Raw genomic sequence first — 22066 nt, 5'->3', positions numbered from 1 at the left:
TTCATCAAAGATTCTTCAGCAGGGGTGCAGTGAAGGCATAGTCTTTAGTGTCCTGAATAATACCACCACAAAGGCCTTTTCCTCAATAAAGGGAAAAGGCATAGAATACACCATTGCTTTGGATATGATGTAACTTGTGTAACTTAACATATTTCAAAGTATTTTATTTAATAGAAAATGAAACTTTGAATGTAAAATATGTCTTTGATGAGTGGGGGCATAAAATGAAATGTAAAATGTAGTCATTCCTAATACTTTGTTGAGAAATATGGCTCTCTAAAAAGCCTTGTATTCTAAATTGAGTTTATTCAAGAATATTTACAAGTTCCTATCCTGAATCAAACCTGTGCTCTGTGACAAGCCTACCTTCTTGCAGGGAATTAGACTTTATTTTTTATTTTATTTTATTTATTTTTTGAAAATGGTTTTATTTATTTATTTATTTGTCAGAGAGAGAGACAGTGCGCACAAGCCGGGGGGCAGCCAGCAGAGCAGAGGCAGAGGGAGAAGCAGGCTCCCCGCTGAGCAAGGAGCCCGATGCGGGGCTCGATCCCAGGACCCCGGGATCATGACCTGAGCTGAAGGCAGACGCTTAACAGACTGAGCCTCCCAGGCGTCCGGGAATTAGACTTTAAACAGTGAATTACATAATTACTTTAATAAAAATTTTGCAAGGGGCACTAAAAAGGTACAGTGTGCTGCTGTAGGGGTGTGAAGGGTATGTAAAGTCATCTGGGGACTCTGCGATGGTTCTCTTGAGGAAATGATACTTGAGCTGAGCTATGTAAAGATGGGTATAAATTAAATGGGCAACGGTTTGGAGATGGTGGGATGAATCCAAGGAGAATGAAATGGTCCTGAGTGGAAAGATCATGGATTTAAGAATGAATGGGTTCGGGCGCCTGGGTGGCTCAGTCGGTTAAGCGACTGCCTTCGGCTCAGGTCATGATCCTGGAGTCCCGGGATCGAGTCCCGCATCGGGCTCCCTGCTCGGCAGGGAGTCTGCTTCTCCCTCTGACCCTCCTCCCTCTCATGCTCTCTGTCTCTCATTCTCTCTCTCTCAAATAAATAAATAAAATCTTAAAAAAAAAAAAAAAAAAGAATGAATGGGTTGGAGTGCAGAAGAACAAGGGGGAGGTGTGCAGAGATCAGATCCTGAAGGACTTGGAGCCATGTTACAGATTAGGTCTGTTCCTTTCTACAGGGTGACTGCAAATGTGTTGTCTAAACCAGGCCATTTGAGAATAAAAGGCAGCACCATTACTAATATAAATAAGCAAATAAATTGGTATATGTATTTATATATTTATAAAAACAGATTTTTATAATGCTGTTACTTGGATACTAGTCACCAATAGCAGCAACAGGGTATGGGATCTTTGCAGCAAGCTTGCTGTGGAAGATGACTCTAAACTAGCATATGCTAGCTCTGTAAGAGCATTGAAGGTGGGGTGCCTGGGTAGCTCATTTGGTTAAGTGTCTGGCTCCTGATTTTGGCTGAGGTCATAATCTCAGGGTTGTGAGATCGTGCCCTAAGTTGGGCTCTGTGCTGGGTGTGGAGCCTACTTGAGATTCTCTCTCTGTGCACCTCTGCCCCCTACTCATGCTCCCCCCCTAAAAAAAAGATCACTGAAGACAATTTTAGTATAATTTTGACCACTGGCTAATTTCACAACCCTGAGTATTCTAGGACTCAATATGTTTTAGTTTTCTCCCCTTTTGTTTTGAATTTTCCTTTAAAAAATGCATTTTCTTTAAAAAATTTTTTTTGAGTAGGCTCCATGTCCAGTGTGGAGCCCAACATAGGGCTTGACCTCATGACCCTGAGGTCAGGACCTGTGAGCTGAAATCAAGAGTAGGATGCTTAACTGAGCCACCCAGGCACCCCTAAAAAATGTATTATTGACATTTCAAACATACAAAACAAACTAGTGTAGTGAATTCAATATCCTCATCACCAAGTTTTAGTAATTATTAAAATAATTATTATGTTTGTTTTATTTATACCTCTTCCCATTCTTTCATCCCCTGGATTATTTTGAAGCAAATTCCAGATGACATACTTTTTGTAAATATCTGGGTATATCTCAAAAAGATAAAAAAAATTACCAAACAAAACAAACCTCCTCAAAAACATTAGTATCAATGTCTTAATATCATCAAGTATTTGTGTTATATCATTATTACCATTTACTAATTTTCTTATAAATTAAAAAAAATTTCTTTGCTTAAATCAGAATCCAAATAAGATCTTTATCTTGTAATTAATTACTATACCTTTTAGGTCTTTAATGAGGTTCTCCTCCATATCTTCTTTCAAAGTTGTTGTTGTTTTTTTTTTCAAGTACAGAATGTTCGCCCTGTAGTTTCCTACAGTCTGCATTTATGCTGATTGTGTTTCTGTGGTGATGTTTAACATGTCCTTTGTCCTTTGTATTTTCTGTAAATTGATTACATGGAAAGCAGTGAGTCTTAACATGGTGGGTTGGCAATTTGCAATTTGGTGGGTACAGGCCAGGGAGGCTACTAAACATGATACATTGCCCAGGAGGCCCCCAAAACAAAGAATTATCCAGCTTAAAATGGTACTGTTGAGTGCCACAGTTGAGAAATTATGATCTAGAGACTTTATCAGCTTCCAATTTAATTATTTTTGGTTTAGTTCTTTCTCTTTTTGTGATTTTAGGAGTGATTGATTATTGCCCAGGTCCATTAATTTATTAGGGACTCACAAAAGGGTAGTATTCTAATTCTTTCATTCCTTTCTTCTTTCTTTATTATCTGGAACACCTCTATAAAGAGAAATGTCCCTTTTTCAATTATTTGGTTACCCCTGAGCTGTAGCATATATTAAAGGCAGGTTAAATGCCTGGTATTTTCCTTTTCTTTACCAATCAATAACATTTTATATTTTATTCCAGATTGATCTCCTATCAAGAGTTCTTGGCATTTGAATCTGTTTTATGTGCTCCAGATTCTATGTTCATAGTGGCTTTCCAATTGTTTGACAAGAGTGGAAATGGAGAGGTGACATTTGGTAAGGAAAAAAAAAGATTATAAGGGATAAGTGAAGTCAGTAAGGCTGGTACAGTCTTTAAATGCTAAATCTAGTAACTGCATATAGATTGCTGCTTATTTAGGAGCTAGTCAATATTAATTTCCTAAAAGAATTTACACAGATAAAATTAAAATGGTGTATTTTCTTCAAAGCTTTAGACTATTGCAAAAAAGTAAGGAATCTAGGAATGCCTTGCTCATTGAGTCACTGACACTTTTACATTCCTAAAATAGGTGGTGTAAAATTTTCTTGTTCTGGGCTAGCCTGGGCAAAATTCTTTATGAAACAGACCGTGAACAACATGGAATAATCATGTCATTCTTTAAGGAATTTTTGGGTAGAGAGTGCAGAGCTTCTCAATAGCAGTTTGGAAAATTGCTGCTTTGTCATTGTAGCACCAAGAATGGAACTGAAGGAGGGAGTTGAGAATAGTTAGCATTCTCTAAACCCCCATTATAGTTTTTTGATTTTAGGAAACAAGCCTAGTACGTTGAAATTGATATCTGTGTTAAATGTAGAAATTGATATAAACCCTTTGGTAGGCACATAATTTAACATAATGTCATTGTTTGACAAGCATATAAACTAGAATTTCTATTTGTAGCCATGTGTTAGTTTTTAAAGATGCTTATTTGTGGAAATTAGTTTGTGTTTAAAGTATCTGCTAATTTTTCTGACAACAGGCTTTTCAATAAATCAATGCAGTGTTTTCAAGGACCTTGAACTCTCTTCCCTTTTTTTTACATTTACATTTTTTATTGTAGTAAACGCATAAAATCTTAACCATTTTTCAGCATGCAATTCAGTAATGTTGAGTATATTCTTGTTGTTGTGAAACAGATTTCCAGAACTTTTTCACCTTGTAAAGCTGAGCTTGAGTCCTTTTATGGTGTGAATTGGCATCAATATGTGATAGAAAAACTCTTGAAAATCAAGCTTTCCCTGACTATAGTGCTAAATATTTAGTCACTGCAGTATTTGTTATATAAAAAGCATCCTTCAGTTAAACTCAAAGGAAGAAGTGTCACTGCCATGGAAAGAGAGAAAGTATAGGTATTCAGAAGAACCAGTGGTGCCTTTACTCTGGTTTTAGTGGGCACATTTTCTAGCTTGGCATTGACTGTTTCCTTTTGCCCATTGACCCAGTTATTTTCTGTATAAGAAGATTTTCCCAAATAAATACAAGTGCAGACAGAACTCCTTAGGTTTTTGCATCTCTCTTGGCATGCTTCCTGCTTTGGTGCAAGCTCTGGCCATTCTGCCTCCTAAAGAAGGTTGACTTTCCCCAGAAGCACCTAGATTCTCTAGTTTAATGTATAAAACCTTTATCATCTCATCATTCAGCATTTACCCTGGACCACGAATAATGCTGCATTTTCTATTTTCAGTAGGTACCACATATTCTCATATGTCTCACTTCCAAATGTTGTGCAGCAGTGCTTGGGAAATACCTTGATACACGTATCTGCATTAAGAACAGCATACTTGTGCTTCTAGCATGTGTCCATTGTTTAAGAATTAGATTTCCCAAAACCAAATTGTGGTTTCTTTTGTCCCACCTACCTTGGTATCTTGGTTCTTTGTGTCTCCTCAATTTGATTGCTTTTCCCAATTTTATTTTAAAAAACAAGTCACTCAAGTCAGTTCAGCCAATAGAATAACAATAGAGACTCATGCCAGTGTTGATTAGTAGATTAAAATGAGTATAGAAAATAGCTGAGTGGTTTATAAACACATTTATTTCATGCAAATGAAAGCTTGTAGTTATTAGATCCCAACTTTAGCATTTTAAAGATCTTTTGTTTTCCCCAGACTATGATGTATGAGTTAGAATTTTAAGAAAATATAATTAAGATTAAAAACCAAACAAATCTGTTTGCGTTGTTATAACGCCTGTTATGAACTGAAGAACATAAGCCCTCCAAAACTCTGCTTTCATTCTTCTGCTTCATAATCTAGAGATAGAAAGATTCTTATGGAATGATATAAAGCTGAACGCCCTTTCAACATTGTTCTTGGAGTCCCTGGCCAGCTGGATGGTTGTCTTGATGTTCACATATTTCCTGGGGACCGTAACCATTTTCCCTTCCTGCCTTGCCTCCCTAGTTTTGAGGATCCATTTTGGACAAATTTTCTTAAATAAAAATCATAATGAAGGAGAGGAAATTTAATTTTATATTTTTAGGAGGAAAAGCATTGAAACTGTTACAAATGCCATTTAACAAGATTTCTAAGGCCTACTCATTACAGGCAGTTCAAGACGACAGAATTTCCGCATAAGGAAATAATTAACTTGGAGTTTATTTTTATAGGATTTTGGATCTGTGATAAAGGTCAGTTTTCATGTTTGTATCCACTTAATAAAATGAATTATGCTTATGTATTTATAGATAAATGCTTAGGTAAAAGGAAATTTTAGATCCATAGTAACTCTAAATCCTTTTCACTAAATGGCCTTATGTTTTCTAGTTTGGAACTTGTTTATAGTTTTCTCTTGAGCACATCAGGAGAGAAAGGTGGGAGAGAATATTGGATGCCAGGTGTAATGGAGTGGGGAAAACTGTTATGCCATCGATATCTCGTGGACTATGATGATGATGTTATCTGTGTATTTGTATATATTGTTCTCATCTATGCTTTTTTTTTAGATATGCTTTTTAATACACATCAGATTAGATACTTAAACTGTGTACGTTTTTGAAAGTATATAAATAGAAATATTGAACAACTTTACTTGAGTGCTGGAAAAGTTTTGTTTTTTTTAATTGTTAGAGATGCCTCTACTTTGCGGGAGAGGACTTACACTGAGACCTCAATAATCCATTTCAGAATATGCAAGCTCAGGAGAGGGTTCTGGAGTTTTTAAAAGAGTGAATAAAACCGTTAGTTGTTTCCTCTTCAATGTTCTTTTAATAAAACTTCTAATGCATGCTGTGGATAATTACTTACTGGCTTGTTTATCTGTTATTGCCTGGTGGCATGAGCCTTGTAGAGGCCACTGCATGACTGGGGTTTGCTAGATACATTATAAACTTGCCTTGGTGTCCCTGCTAGCCACTAGTGTACTGGATATTCTGCTCGATAGAATTAGGTTAAGGTAACCTAGATAACCAGTATACTACATTGTGTTCTCAGTAGCTGCCATGCATTTGTCCCACATTTAAAAAATCAAAGCCTATTGGTTTAACAAAGATGTAATCCTTCTAAAAAAAATGAAACCCGAACTCCTGTGTATTAACTAATAAATGAATATAAGATACATTATACAGTCTAAGTTTTCTATTAAAATCTCATCAACATTGTTTTCCAAACTGCTTGCCTAGGGATGGGAACTCTTCAAAGTGAATTTTTTTCAAGGGCCTGTCTTCATCTCCTCACTGTAAAACCCTCAAAAGCAGGGATTCCTTTTGATTTTATACTGTGTTTGGTCATCATTAGATACAACAAATAAATATGTGTTCCATTTGTGCCTCTAAAATAGGCTCTTTTTCTATGAAGGGAAGAATAGATTGGGTTTGGCATAACCACAACTGTTATTAAAAGGTTCCCTCTCTCATGGAAACAAAGCTGTAGACATGGAGTAATATGAAAATCTAATAGTAACAAATACCTAGTTTAATCTGGTAAGAATTAGAGCTTCACTTGGGTGTTCAAATTGAATCAGGAAGAATTTTGAGATTCCTTTCAGATACTACAGAGAAGGTCGTATTAATACTCAAAGCTACTAAAGTAGCTTAGTTTGAGGTAAAAAAAAAAAAAAGAAGAAAGGATATGGCGTTATTAGTTTTTATGCCATTTGGTGATAGACTCTTGAAGCATCTAGTTTCTATAGTAATAGATGCTCTTTAAGTGTAAACTTATCTTTCCTGAGAAATGGACCTTCACATGTATTTGGCAGAAGGACTACTTTATTGACTGACTGTGTGGTAGTCCCTTCTGGAGGTAGGTAAAGGGTTAATAGAAATACTTTCTTGCTTGGAAAAACAGAGGAAGTCACCTAGGAAACTAATGCCCTACCTGGAAATACAACCTAGCAGTCTGGGACTGAGTACATGCTACGTTGGTTGGGACTTCCTCTGCTAAGTTCCTGTTGTTGAACTTTTTGTTGTTGTTTGTTTTCCTTTGTTTTCCTTTTTGGTCTCTTAGTTGTTCCTCTTCTTTCTCCCCAAGTTTTCCTTCACTGAAAAACTCTTTACTTCCACAAGTCTCGCCATTGTTTTTGTTCAGTTATACACAAGGAATTCATTGTTTTGGTGGGAGTCCTTCTAAAAGCCTCTCTGACTTCACTTTAAGAACTGTGCAGGTGAAATTCAGCTATTGAGGATTTCTTTTTTTTTTTCCCTGACAATAAAAATGTTTGGTCTCAAGCCTATTAAGTTGGAAGCAGTGGCTCCTGCTGGGCTGGAATCCTTGGAATCAGGATGTCGTTGGGCTGATGGTAGGTGGGCTGTGTCACAGGGCTGATGGCTTGTATACCTACAGGAGGAGTTCTCTGGCCACACCGTTGGTACAGCAGCTCCTTCCAGGCTCATTCATGGAACAGGCATGGCGGCAGTCTTGGAGAAGAGTGCCAGCCCCGGTCAGAGGTAATTTTGTACTGCAGAAAGGTGAACAAGACCAGTAGGAAGCTCCCATAAGGACCAGGGGAGGGATGAGGGTGGATGAGACGGGGAGACACAGTGTGGGCTGATGGGGAAATTAAAACCTCTATTAAGACATATTTACATAATATATATGCTTCAATGTGTATTTCATCTAGTCCTATTATCATAAGTGACTGATACAGCTAAACTGACTAATGTTATACGTCTGTGAACATTTTTACTTAATCACAGTTTTCACCATTACCTGCCCTCCTGACAAATTGTGCTCCTTTCCTTTGAGCAAAGAGAACATAATGACAGGCTACTTTTGTATCTGTCCCCAATTCCCTTTTCAGAGGAATTATAAACCTTCTCTTTCATAAGCCCATGCTCTGCAGGAAGTGAAAAAGTGGTCTGTTGTTTTCTATATGTCAGAAAACGAATGGATTCCTATATCCCATAGCAAAACCAGCCTAGTATAAAACACTAGATCATGATCTTGCTGCATAAGATGTGACCGTCATAGCTCTTTCATCCAGGCCAGAACTATGGCCACTGAAATAGCACTCCAAGGAGTGCTGCTTAGAACCAAAGACCCTTGTTTGCCACTGGAAAGACGGGATTCTCTCTGGGGGGAAAACTTGCTATGTAGTTTCAGTTAGATGCCCTGGGAATATTTGAGATTATTGGGGTTTTCTTTCATGTCATGCAGGACTTGATAAAACTGGGTAAGGTAAGAACAGCATCTCTGAGCTATTGCCTCACACACACAAGTAGAAGCTCCCCAGTTCTGGAGCTTTTGCATAACTTTTTTTTTTTTTTTTTTTTTTGGATAAAGCACATCCTGGTAAAGTAGTAATTATGAATTGGACCTTAAAACAATAGTTGTACTAATTATCTTTGTAAGCTTCTTGAATTAGCCTTAGGCAGTTGGTAGTGACAATAACAACAGAAGGGAAGTGGGACACATCAAGAGGTGCCAAAGTAGGTTGGAAATATTGTTATTCCTAGTAACTATAGTTGTAGCCTGTGATATCCTTAAAATAATTAAAAGTGTCTGGGGGGGTGGTTAATAAAATACAGCACATATTAATGGTCATAATAAAACCATATACAAAGCTGTCAATGACCACTTTGCGAGAAGTAGGAAATGTTGAAACAAATACTCATGGAAAAGGACACTTCAGTATTTGGGGAGATTACTATGAGTAATTTGAGTTATCATTTTAAATTGTTTCAAAGATATTCCAAGATCTTATTTAGAGGTTGTTAGGAAGTTTACAAAATAGGATTTTAGTTAAAGTTTTTTTTTTTTTTTTAAGATTTTATTTATTTATTTGACAGAGAGAGACACAGTGAGAGAGGGAACACAAGCAGGGGGAGTGGGAGAGGGAGAAGCAGGCTCCCCACGGAGCAGGGAGCCCAATGCAGGGCTCGATCCCAGGACCCCGGGATCATGACCTGAGCCGAAGGCAGACGCTTAACGACTGAGCCACCCAGGCGCCCCTAGTTAAAGTTTTTATTATAGAACTTTTTTTGAATGTAAATCAGACATTGTAGTTTTGGTTCGTAAGTATCCATTTTGTGATAGTAGAAAACAGTTTTCATAATTAAGTAAACTTTCATAGTTTGAAAGCTTTTGAATCTTTCATTATATTTGATTAGTTCACACTAATATTCTAATATTTTCTGATTATATAAAGGGAATGCAGTTTTATTCCACCATTATATAAAACTTCTCTAGGTAGTAGTATGTACATTTCTTATTAAATAGTTGAGTTTTAGAACTTGTGACCTTTAAAATAAAGGTTATCATAAAATAACTTATTCCCTTTCATACTCTTAATATTTAAAATATATATAGTAACTTAAGTTATTCTATTCTGCTTTTGATTAATTTCTTCATGTTTCCTTAGTTTAACACTCTGTTAGACCTTAAAAATAAGAAATTAAAGTAATTTGGGAATAGAGCAGCTAGTTAATTAAAGGAGATTATAAAAAAATCTTTGCTCTCATATTTGGCTCTAAATATTATTTGTAACCCTTATTATTTTCATGACCTTGTAAACTTTAACATATTTTACAACTGTTGAAATTCCGTGTAGATCTAAGGGTAAACTTTTGTATTGGTTATAAGCCAGGATCCCATGAATTGCTACTGAGTTAATTCTTTTTGTTTTTAGAAACAAAAACCCATATATTTAATATGGGTTTATGGAAGGTGAAAATAATTTAAAATGGTTTGAAAACTCTGAGACAGTATTGCTAACTAGGCAAGAAATAAATGCTTCATTCCATCTGAAAGGAAAGATGAGAATCCCATCTCCCCAGTGACATCCAATGCCTTCTTCCAACTTACTGATAGCTGTGACCTATTCGGAGCTGTACATTGAGTCCAGACTGGTAGGATTTCCAGTTCAGAATTCTTCTACCTTCTTCCACCTTCTCCCAATAGCAATGCTTTTATCAAGAAAAAAAGGTATATAAAACTAAAGGGAATCCATTAAACCATTTACAATGTGAGATCGGTATCTTATTCAAAGAATTTGCAGAAATTAGAGAAAAGAGTATAGTTGGAGATTATAAAACATTAAACTTTTACTAATTAGTAAAATTGATAGCTATGGATGGTAAAACACTTCCACTAATATAATTGGCATGAACTTGAAAATAATTTTGTTCTTAAGACATCAGTAAAACAGGCTTCCTGCTTTCTTAACTTTGCTAATGATTTTTTTTTTTTTTTTTTTTGGCATGAGCTTCTGAATTAGGCTATCCAGTCTATGCTTGTTAAAGTACCAGTCATTTGTGAATTGACTTTTATAGTAAGTGTAGAACTGTGTAAAGAAAGTGACTGACGTTGTTAGTGCATGAAGACAAGCTGTCATAGGGTTTTGGTTGTATATTACAAGCTTGACTGGTTCCTATCTAAAAGTGTAGTGTGTTTAGTCCTTCTTTATTTAAAAGTGAATCACTAATTTCACTTATCTTAAAATATTTTTAATAGTTGAGACTAATAATCATGCTTTTTATGGGGATTTTGAAGCTTTGTGTCAAGACCATATTTTTGACAATATCAGAAGCTTTTAATAAGGTGCTTGCTGCTGAGCTAATGATACGCTTTTGGTAGTATTTCTTATACCTATCTTCAATAGACATTCAGGCTAGTGTGAATGTAATAATCAAGCCTCAATCAAACCATACTTAGTATGACAAATATTGCATTATACTGTAATTTAGGTATTCATGCTTCTGATAAAGGGCTTAATTCGACTCCTTGAGGAATCGGGAAAACACTATTGATTTTATACTGGAATGCAAAGTAGCAGCCATTTATAGTGCAAGATATAAATCACTTCCTAATTAAAATTAAATCAAGAGAAATTAAGAATCTCGTGGCCTTATATGTAATGGTACACAATCTTAAGTGTAAAATTATATTTTGTATCAATTGTGTTCCTGTGCATGGGTTTCTGGGCACAAAAAATTTTGCAGCTAATCTTAATAGAAGCAGATAATATTGACTTGAAATTTCTCTTAATTTCTTTCTGTAGGAACATTGCAGTGGACTAAACTACTTATTCCAGATATAATTTATTTATTTTTGTTTTCCCTTTTAAGAAAATGTCAAAGAAATTTTTGGACAGACTATTATTCATCATCATATCCCTTTTAACTGGGACTGTGAATTTATCCGACTGCATTTTGGGCATAATCGGAAGAAGCATCTTAACTACACAGAATTCACACAGTTTCTCCAGGTGAGCTTAGTTTTCCTAACTGGTGTAAATACATACCTTTTCTCCTCCACTTCTTTTTTAGTTTTAAGTTTATTACCAAAAATAGCAATTCCTTGTGGCATTACACCCCCATTTTTCATTTCCCACTCCCAGAGGCAACTTTTTAAAACTCTTGTAATTGTTTCTTTAAGTGATTACTTCTATAGCTTTAAGTAATAAACTTGCATTGGCACTTCTATTTTTTTTAATCTTTTTTTTTTAAAGATTTTATTATTTATTTGACAGAGAGAGACACAGCGAGAGAGGGAACACAAGCAGCGGGAGTGGGAGAGGGAGAAGCAGGCTTCCCGCTGAGCAGGGAGCCCAGTGCGGGGCTCGATCCCAGGACCCTGGGATCATGACCTGAGCCGAAGGCAGACGCTTAACGACTGAGCCACCCAGGCGCCCCTTAATCTATTTTTTTAATTGAAGTATGGTTGACACACAGCATTAAATTGTGATTGCTTAGTCTATGCTCACCACAAGTGTAGCTATCGTCTGTCACCATACGATGCTACTATAGTACCATTCATTATATTCCCTATGCTGTGCCTTTCATCTCTGACTTATTCATGCCATAACTGGAAGCCTATACACCCCACTTTCCTTCACCCATTTTGCCCATTCCTCCACATGCTTCCCCTCTGACAACCACGTTTTCTGTATTTATGGGTCTGTTTCTGCTTTGTTTGTTCATTTGTTTTATTTTTTAGATTCCACATATAAGTAAAATCATATGGTATTTGTCTTTGACTTATTTCATTTAGCATAATACCCTCTAGGTCTGTCACTACTGTTGTAAATGGCAGGATCTCATTCTTTTTTTTTTTTATGGCTGAGTAATATTCCATTGTATGTATATACCACATCTTCTTTATTCATTTATTGAGGGATACTTGGGTTGCTTCCAGGTATCTTGGCTATTGTAAATAACGTGGCAATAAACATAGGGGTTCACATATCTTTTCAAATTAGTGTTTTCATTTTCTTTGGGTAAATACCCAGTAGTGGAATTACTGGATTGTATGATGTTTCTGTCTTTAATTATTTTGAGGAACCTCCATACTATTTTCTACAATGGCTGCACCAATTTACATTTCCACCAACAGTGCATGAGGGGTCCCTTTTCTCCACATCCTCAACAGTACTTGTGATTTCTTGTGTTTCTAATACTAGCCATTCTAATAGATGTGAGGAGATATCTCATTGTGTGTGGTTTTCTTTAAGATTTATTTATTTATTTTAGAGAAAGAGTGTGGGGGGTTGAGGGGCGGAGGGAGAAGGTGAGGGTGTCTTAAGCAGACTCTGAGCTGAGCAGAGCCCGACACGGGGCCCGATCCCATGACCCTGAGATCACAACCTGAGCTGACATTAAGAGTTGGATGCTTAATGGACTGTGGGGGCCATCTGGATGTCTTCTTTGGAAAAATGTCCATTCATCTCCTCTGCCTGTTTTTCTGCAGATATTTTCTCCCATAACTATGTTGTTTTTTTCTTTTATTGATGGTTTCCTTTGCTGTGCAAAAGCTTTTTATTTTGGTGTAGTCCCAGTAGTTTACTTTTGATTTTGTTTCCCTTGCCTCAGGAGACATATTTAGAAAACTGTTGCTAAGGCCAATGGCAGTGAGATTACTGCCTATGTTTTCTTCTAGGAGTTTCATGGTTTCAGGTCTTACGTTTAGGTCTTTAATCCATTTTGAGTTTATTTTTGTGTGTGGTGTAAGAAAGTGGTCCAGTGTCATTCTTTTGCATCGTTTTGTCCAGTTTTCCTAACACCATTTATAGAAGAGATGGTCTTTTCCTCATTATATATTCTTTCCTGTTTTGTTGTAGATTAACTGACCATTTATGGTCAAATTGTGGTTTTATTTCTGTGCTCTCTATTCTGTTCCATTGATCTATGTGTATTTTTGTGCTAGTACCATACTGTTTTGATTACTACAGCTTTGTAGAATATCTTGAAATCTGGGATTGTGGTACCTCCAGCTTTATTCTTCTTTCTCAAGATTGCATTGGCTATAAGGGGTCTTCTGTGGTTTTGTACTCTACTTTAAAATTTTTCACTTTTAGGTATTTTTCTTTGAATTTGAACTGTGGAAGATTAGGAGCTGGTTCTTTTACCCCTCTCCCTTTCCCACAGACTTGGATATTTTCTATCTCCATCACCCATATAATTATGTTATGATTCTGCTTAGATCAATAATCATATTTTAATTACTATAATTTTATAAATACGCATGACTAAAATGATTACTTTTTTTAGGGTTTCTAGTTTTTCTTATTTGTTTAGTTTTCTATGTATTAATGCTAATTCATTCTTAAATTTTGCCTCCGTTATTAACATCTCATTTTAATATGTTTAAAACGTATTAGGTATTCATTCTATCAATTTCGTCTTCTTGGAGCTCTCTAGGAGCTTTTTCTTTTTAAAAAATATCAAGGTAAAATTCACTTAACATAAAATTAACCATGTGAAAGTACATAATTTAGTGGCATTTAGTACAATTCACAGCGTTGTGCAACTACTACCTTTGTCTTATTCCAAAACCTTTTCATTACCAAAAAAACCCCTCTGTACTCATTAAGCAGTTACTCCCCATTCCTGTTTCTCCTCACCTCCTGGCAGTCACCAAACTACCTTCGCCTCTGTGGATTTACCTACTCTGCGTAGTTCATATATGGTAGCTCCCCCATTATTTACACTTTTGCTTTTTGCAGTTTCAGTGTACCTGCGGTCAACCGCGGTCCAGAAGCAGATCCTCCTTCTGATGTATCATCAGAAGGTTAGTAGTAGCCTAATGCTATGTCACAATGCTCACATCACCTCACTTCATCTTATCACTTAGACATTTTATCATCTCACATCATCACAAGAAGTTTGAGTACAGTACAGTAAGATATTTGGAGAGGGCGAGAGAGAAAGAGACCACATTCACATAACTTTTATTGCAATGTAATGTTATAATTGTTCTATCTTATTATTTTAGTGATTACTGTTAATCTCTTACTGTGTCCAATTTAGGAATTAAACTTTATCATAAGTATGTATGTATGGGAAGAAACAATATATATAGGGTTTGGTTCTATGTGCAGTGTCAGGCGTCCCTTTAGGGATCTTGGAACATATCCCTCTTGGATAAGGGGATATGGATACTGCTGGTGAAATTATACAATTATCCATGTTGTAGCATGTATTACTACCTTATTCCTTTTTATGGCTGAATAATGTTCCACTGTATGGATATACAATATTTTGTCTATCCATTCATTAGTTGATGGACACTTGGGATGTTCTCACCTCACCTTTTGGCACTTGTGAACATTGGAGTACATGTATTTGTTTGAATACTTCTTTCCAAATCTTTTGAGTATATCCCTAGATGTGAAATTGCTATGTCATATGGTAATTTTATGTTTAGCTTTTTGAGGAATTGCCAGACTGTCTTCCATAGCCCCTGCACCATTTTCTTGGAACTTTCTGACTTGCTTCATGGCTGGAGGTTGGACTTCGTACTTTTTGCATAACTGTCAGTCTGTCATTTCCCTTCACCTTCATCGTGGGGAATCCATTTGTCATCATTTTATGTTGAATCTCCTGTTTTCTGGATTCCATCTCTTCCTTTATTATGGTTTACTTCCTCTTTTTGGTGGAATGCTTCCTGCAGGAGCTTCTTGAAGAAAGTAAAATAATTTTTTGTGAGACTTTTCATATCAGAAAACCTCTGCTCTGTTTACACTTAGTATGACTGGGGGGGGGGTATAGAATTCTCTCTCTCTTTTTTTTTTTTAAAGATTATTTATTAGGGGGAGAGGGAGAGAGACAGAGGGATTGAAAGAATGGGTGAGAGGAGGGGCCGGGGGAAAAGCAGACTCCCCGCAGAGCAGGGAGCCTGATATGGGGCTTGATCCCAGGACCTGGGATCATGACCTGAGCCGAAGGCAGATGCTTAACTGACTGAGGCACCCAGGTGCTGGACTGGGTATAGAATTCTTGTAGGAATTATTTTCCTTCTGATTTTGAAAACATTTCTCTTTTGTTTTCTTCCTGTTTTGCCACTGAAAAATCCAGTGCCATTCTCATTCTTGATTCTGTTTTGAAACATTTTTTTCACTCTGGAGGGTTTTCAGATTTATTTTTTTTCTTTTCTTCAGTATTTTGAAATTTCATGATGATACTCCTTGGTGTGGGACATTCAGTAGGCTCTTTGAAAACTTTTGTCCCTCAATTCTTGAAAATATTCTTATTACTTTTCTTATTTACTTTTCTTTCTTTCTAGGACTGGTTAACATATTAAATGTATGATTTAGTTTTTTCTTCTCTTCTACTTTTGAACCTTTTATTAAGTTTTTAATTTTGTTGTATTTCAAATTTTCAGTTAAAAAGAACTGAATATTCCTTTCTGAATATTCCTTTTTAAAAAATAACATATTATTTTTTCATGGATGTGCTATTTCTCTCCCTTCCCCAAAGATATTGAAGGCAGGTGTTTGTTTTTCACCCCCTCCAAAGTGTCTGTTTTCTCCAAGTTTCTTTCTTTTTCTTTGTTTGGCTTTACTCATGTCTGATTGTCATTGGTCCTCTGCTCATATTTAAGAGTGAGGCTTATTGGGAGTTCTGATTTCATGGTACTACTTATTAATCTTATTGTAAAGTTTGCTGGCTCAGCTGTTATATTGGGGACCCTCTAATGGCTGTATGTTCAGGTCTTTTCTTTTGCATCCCACCTGAATATTCAGTCTGGCTTTTGACATTCTGGTTGCTGAATAAGACAAGAGGGTTGGAGGTCTCAACATTCAGTATGGAGATGGACTTTCATTGAATTACCTCTTTTCTTCCTTTTTAAAAATTTTTTTAAAAAAGATTTTTATTTATTTATTTGACACAGAGAGAGAGAGAGAGACAGTGAGAGAGGGACACAAGCAGGGGGAGCGGAAGAGGGAGAAGCAGGCTTCCTGCAGAGCAGGGAGCCCGACGCGGGGCTCGATCCCAGGACCCTGGGATCATGACCTGAGCCGAAGGCAGACGCTTAATGACTGAGCCACCCAGGTGCCCCAAATTACTTCTTTTCAACACTGCCTGGGCTCCCCTAGTACAGAGACCCTCTGTTACATTCTCGAGGCAGTGAACTTCTAGTCTTCTGCCAGCCTTGGGAAAGGGCAGAATCCTGGCTACAGTGAGGCAGTGCAAGTGACTAACTGCATTGAAACAGACTTCCATCTAAGCCTCCTATTTGTAGTTCCAGTCTACGGTCACTTCCAGGGGTACTAGTGTAGCCAATTCCTGCGTGTTTTGGGGGGTGCTGTCATGTATACATTGGACTGCTTTTTGGTTTTTTCCATGTCCAGTTTTCTTGAGTCTGCTAAGTCAGTTGTCACTTGCCTTTCTGCTCTCTAATCTTAATAATATAGTTGCTATCTTCTTTTCTGTTCTCTTTGTCCTTGAGTGTCTGTTTTTGGTTCCTTTACTGTGATTTTAGTGAAGAGTGGAGTTTTAGAAGACAGCAGCGTTACATGTACTAGGTCATTCTCCTTCACTCCCACAGTTTCTGAAGCTCAGCTGTTTTCATCTCATAGTTGAAATGCATTTTAACTTGAGCATAACTTCCTTTTTTTTTACCCTTTCCTTCAGTTCCCCTATCCACACTTGAAATCTGAAAGCAGACTTATTTTATCTTTCATTTATTAGAGTATCTTTATCTTTTTAGATAAAGTATCTTTTTAGAGTATCTTTATGTATTTTATCTTTTATAAGCCTAGGGTATTGTTTTTCTTTATGAGCGTGATCACAGTTTGAAAACTATATCCTTTCGGTGTGGTTGTTTGTAGAATTCAGTGCTTGTTCTAACACTTGCACGGTTAGTGCCTACCTGACTGACATTGTAAAGTGCTCAAACTGGAAAAGTTGAAAATATTATTTATTTGAGACATGTTTATTTAAAAAAGGAAATGACCCCTGAAAGTAATACTACACTACACAAATTTGAATTTAAATAAAATCTTGAAAGAAAAAAAATAAAATGAAAAAAGGAAATGTTCTTCCAACTGGGGTTTTTTAAGATTTCTCTAAAGATGGTTTGTTCTTGTCATTGGTTCCCTTGCATTTACTGAATATATTTTACAATATCTACTTCTACCCTGATATATTAATTATACTACATAAACTGGAGAGCTGTAGATAGGAAACTTCTTTTTTCCCCCCTTGTTTTGCTTCTCATTTGAAGTCCTTAATGTTAATTTTTTTAAACTTTTTATTTTGAAAGATTTCAAATATATTTAAAAATAGAATAGTGTAATGAACTTCCATGTACCCATCAACCAGCTTTAGCAGTTATTAACTGTTGGCTGCTCTTATTTTGTCTATAGTTTCCACTGGCTCCCTCCCTCATTTGGAAGCCAATCCCATACACTCTATGGTTTCATCTGTGATACTTTCACTATGTATCTTTAAAAGATACATAGGAGTTCTCCAATTGTTAACCTAATAGAAAATAGAAAATCTATTCTTCCAGCATTACCCTTGCAGTGAAGATTCTGCTTTGTCTTTAATATAAAGGTCCACATTTTCTTCAGTACTGAGTGTCATTAATAAGGCTTCATTATATCCATGGTTGTCACTGGATATTTCTGAGAGACTAAGACATGGAGAAGATAAAGACATGACAAAAACATAAAGAAGGAGGGAAAAAAGAGGAGTGAGTAAGGGAAAACATATAAGACAGGGAGTGGACCTGTGTCTGTTTCTGATGCTGCTTAGGAATATCCTTTCTGTGGGGAATACTTTCAACAATATTTTAAGGTTGAAATAAAGACCTAAAATTCCTGCTTCATTTGAAGGGTGATATGGTTGGAGGTGATAGGAAGGATGGAGTGAGTAGGGAGAATGAAGAAAGTAGAAGAGGACAGAATTCACAAATATGTGGAGATTATACAACACACTGCTGAACAATTAATGGGTCATAGAATAAATCAAAAGGAAAATCAAAAAATATCATGAGACAAATGAAAACACAACATATCAAAATGTATGGGCTACAACAAAAGCAATTCTAAGAGGGAAGTTTATAGTAATAAACACCTACATTAAGAAAAAATAAAGAACCTACCTTTACATCTCAAGGAACTAGAAGAAAAATAAACTAAGGTCAAAAGTCATCAGAAGGAAGAAAATAACAAAAGTCAAAGCAGAAATAAATGAAATATAATGACTAGGGAGACAATAGAAAAGATCAGTGAAACTAAGAGCTGTATTTTTTTTAAGACAAACAAAATTGGCAAATGTTTAGCTAGACTGAGGAAAAAAGACTTAGAAATCAAAGAGACATTACAATTGATAAGAGAAATACTAAGGATCATAAACTACTGTGAATATTTGTATGCCAACAAATTAGATAACCTAGAAGAAATGGATAAATTCCTAAAAACATACGCCCTACCAATTCTGAATCATGAAGAAATAAAAAATCTGAACAGACCAATTACTAGTAAGGAGATTGAATCAGTAATTAAAAACCTCCCAACAAAGAAAAGTATAGGACCAGATGGCTTTCCTGGTAAATACTACCAAACATCCAAATAAGAGTTAATACTAATTTTTCTCAAACTCTTCCAAAAAGTAGAAGAGGAGGGTACACTTCTTCCAAATTCACTTTACTAGACCAGTGTTAGCCCTGATACCAAAGCCAGATGAGGACTCTGCAAGAAAAGAAAATTACAGGTCAGTATTCTTGACGAAGATAGATGCAGATAGCCTCAACAAAATATTAGTAAACTGAATTTAATAGTACATTAAAAGGAGCATACACCAAGATCAAGTGGGATTTATTGCTGGAATGCTAGGAGGATTCATCATATGCAAATCATTAAATGTGGTATACCACGTTAAGAAGATGAAGAGTAAAAATCGTATGATCATCTCAATAGATACAGATAGAGGAAAAAAATTTGACAAAATTCATTATCCTTTCATGATAAAAATGCTTAGCAAATTAGGTGTAGATGGAACATACCTCAACATAATAAAGCACATAAATGATAAGACCATAGCTCACATCATGCTCAACAGTGAAAAGCTGAAAGCTTTAAGATCAGGAACAAGACAAGGATGTCCACTTTTATCATTTTTATTAAAAAAAAGTACTAGAAGTTTTAGCCAGAGCAATTAGTCAAGAAAAAGAAATAAAAGACATCCAAATTAGAAGGGAAGAAATAAAATTGTCCCTTTTTGCAGATGACATGATATTATATATAGAAAACCCTAAAAAACTACACAACACACACACACCAAAAACTATTAGCACTAATAAATGACTTAAGGAAAGTTTCAGGGTACAAAATCAATATACAAAAACAGTTGCATTTCTATACATTAATGATGAACTATTAAAAAGAGAAATTAAGAAAACAATCCCATTTGTAGAACATCAACAAGAATCAAATACTTAGGAATAAATTTAACCAAGAAAGTGAAAAATCTGGTCACTGAAAACTGTAAGCCATTGATGAAAGAAGTTAAAGAAGACAAAAATAAATGGAAAAATAATTGTGTTCATTTATTCAAAGAATTAATATTGTTAAAATGTCCATACTACCCAAAGTGATCTATGGATTCAACAGAGTCACTATCAAAATTCCAATGGCACTTTTTACAAAAATAGAAAAACAGTCCTAAAATTTGTATGGAACCACAAAAGACCTCAAATAGCCAAAGCAATTTTGAGAAGAACAAAGCTGGAGAATCACACTTTCCGAATTCAAACTGTATTGTGAAGCTATAGTACTCAAAACAGGATAGTATTGTCAAAAACAGACACATAGATCAATGGAACAAAATAGCCCAGAAATAAACCCGTGCATATATGGTCAATTAATTTCTGACAAAAGAATTAAGAATATACAGTGGAGGAAGGGTAGTGTTTTTAATAAACAGTGTTGGGAAAACTGGATATCCACATGCAAAAGAATGAAACTGAACTCATATCTTCTACCATACACAAAAAGCAACTCAAACTTGAGCATAAGACCTGAAACTGTAAACTCTTAGAAGAAATCAGAGTAGGTAATCTCCTAGACTTCAGGCTTGGCAATGATTTTTTTAATTTGACACCGAAAACAAAGGCAGCAAAAGCAAAAATAAACAAGTAGGACCACATCAACGTGAAAAGCTGCACAGTAAAGAAATCCGTCAACAAATGAAAAGGCAACCATTGGAATGGGAGAAAATATTTGCAAACCACTTATCTAATAAGGGATTGATATCCAAAATTTACAAGGAATTTATACAACTCAATAACATACCTACATATATACATAAAAATGGGCAAGGGACCTGAATAGTCATTTTCCCAAAAAAGACCTACAAATGCCAAGAGGTATATGAGAAGTTGTCCAACCTCACTAATCATCAGGGATAAGGGCAAAATAAAACCACAATGAGATGTTAACTTCATATTTGTTAGGATGTCTATTATCAAAAAGACCAGAGACGACAAATGCTGGCAAGGATGTGGAGAAAAGGGAACCCTTGTACATTGTTGGTGGCAATGTAAACTGGTACAGCCACTATGGAAAACAGTATGGAGGCTCATCAGGAAATTAAAAATAGAGCCACCTTATGATCCAGCAATCCCACTTCTGGGTATGTATCCAAAGGAAACAAAAAGTCACTACTTCAAAGAGGTAGTTGGACTCCCATGTTTATTGTAGCATTATCACAATAGCCAAGGTATGGAAACAACCAAAGTGTCCATTGGTGGATGAATGGATAAAGATGTGGGTGTGTGCTCACATGCACAGGCACACACGTGAGAATATTATTCACTCTAAAAAAAGAAGGAAGTCCTGTCATTTGCAATAATTTTTTTTTTAAGATTTTATTTATTTATTTGAGAGAGAGAGTGAGAGAGAGAAAGAGCACAAGAAGGGGGAGCGGGAGAGGGAGAAGCAGACTCCCCGCTGAGCAGGGAGCCCGATGCGGGATTCGATCCCGGGACTCCAGGATCATGAACCTGAGCCGAAGGCAGTCGTTTAACCAACTGAGCCACCCAGGCGCCCCTCATTTGCAATAATTTAGATGAACTTGGAGGACATTATACTAAGTGAAATAAGCCAGCCAGAGAAAGCCGTATTACAAGGTATCACTTCTATGCAGAATCTTAAAAAAAAAGTTGAACACATAGAAACACAAAGTAGAATAGTGGTTGCCAGGGGCTGGGTTGGGAAGAGGGGTGGTGAGAGAAAGCCTCTCAGGAGAAGCTGGAAAAATATTACAAACTTTCAATTATAACATGGGTAAGGTCTGAGGAGGTACTGTGTATCATGGTGACTGAATAATACTGTGCTGTATAATTGAAATTTTTTAAAAAAGATTTTATTTTAGGGCGCCTGGGTGGCTCAGTTGGTTGAGCGACTGCCTTCGGCTCAGGTCATGATCCTGGAGTCGCTGGATCGAGTCCCACATCGGGCTCCCTGCTCGGCAGGGAGTCTGCTTCTCCCTCTGACCCTCTTCCCTCTCATGCTCTCTGTATCTCATTCTCTCTGTCTCAAATAAATAAATAAAATCTTAAAAAAAAAAAAAAAAGATTTTATTTTAGAGAGTCGGGGTGGGGAGGGGCAGAGGGAGAAGAGAATCTTAAACAGACTCCACGCTG

The 22066-nt window shown here is 36.2% G+C and overlaps 1 protein-coding gene across 3 annotated transcripts in view; it reads left to right on the top strand.

Moving 5' to 3' along the window:
* SLC25A12 (solute carrier family 25 member 12) overlaps positions 1-22066 on the top strand; it is a 101162-nt gene that overhangs the window by 26919 nt on the left and 52177 nt on the right. For 2 of the 3 annotated variants that reach the window (XM_045868628.3, XM_045868627.3), the window contains exons 4-5: positions 2922-3037; positions 11263-11402. In XM_045868628.3, coding sequence (XP_045724584.1) covers positions 2922-3037; positions 11263-11402 — 256 coding nt within the window. Of the gene's footprint in view, positions 1-2921; positions 3038-7540; positions 7645-11262; positions 11403-22066 lie in introns of those variants that run through there. The other variant, XM_045868629.3, reaches the window with a different exon arrangement.

This window comes from Mirounga angustirostris, unplaced genomic scaffold, assembly GCF_029215605.1.
Source record: "Mirounga angustirostris isolate CCGP_5_RB_7025 unplaced genomic scaffold, mMirAng1.0.hap1 SCAF_3, whole genome shotgun sequence".
In the NCBI taxonomy this organism is placed as follows: domain Eukaryota; kingdom Metazoa; phylum Chordata; class Mammalia; order Carnivora; family Phocidae; genus Mirounga; species Mirounga angustirostris.
The sequence above is the reverse complement of the archived record's forward strand: the minus strand, read 5'-3'. Positions and strand labels throughout refer to the sequence as shown.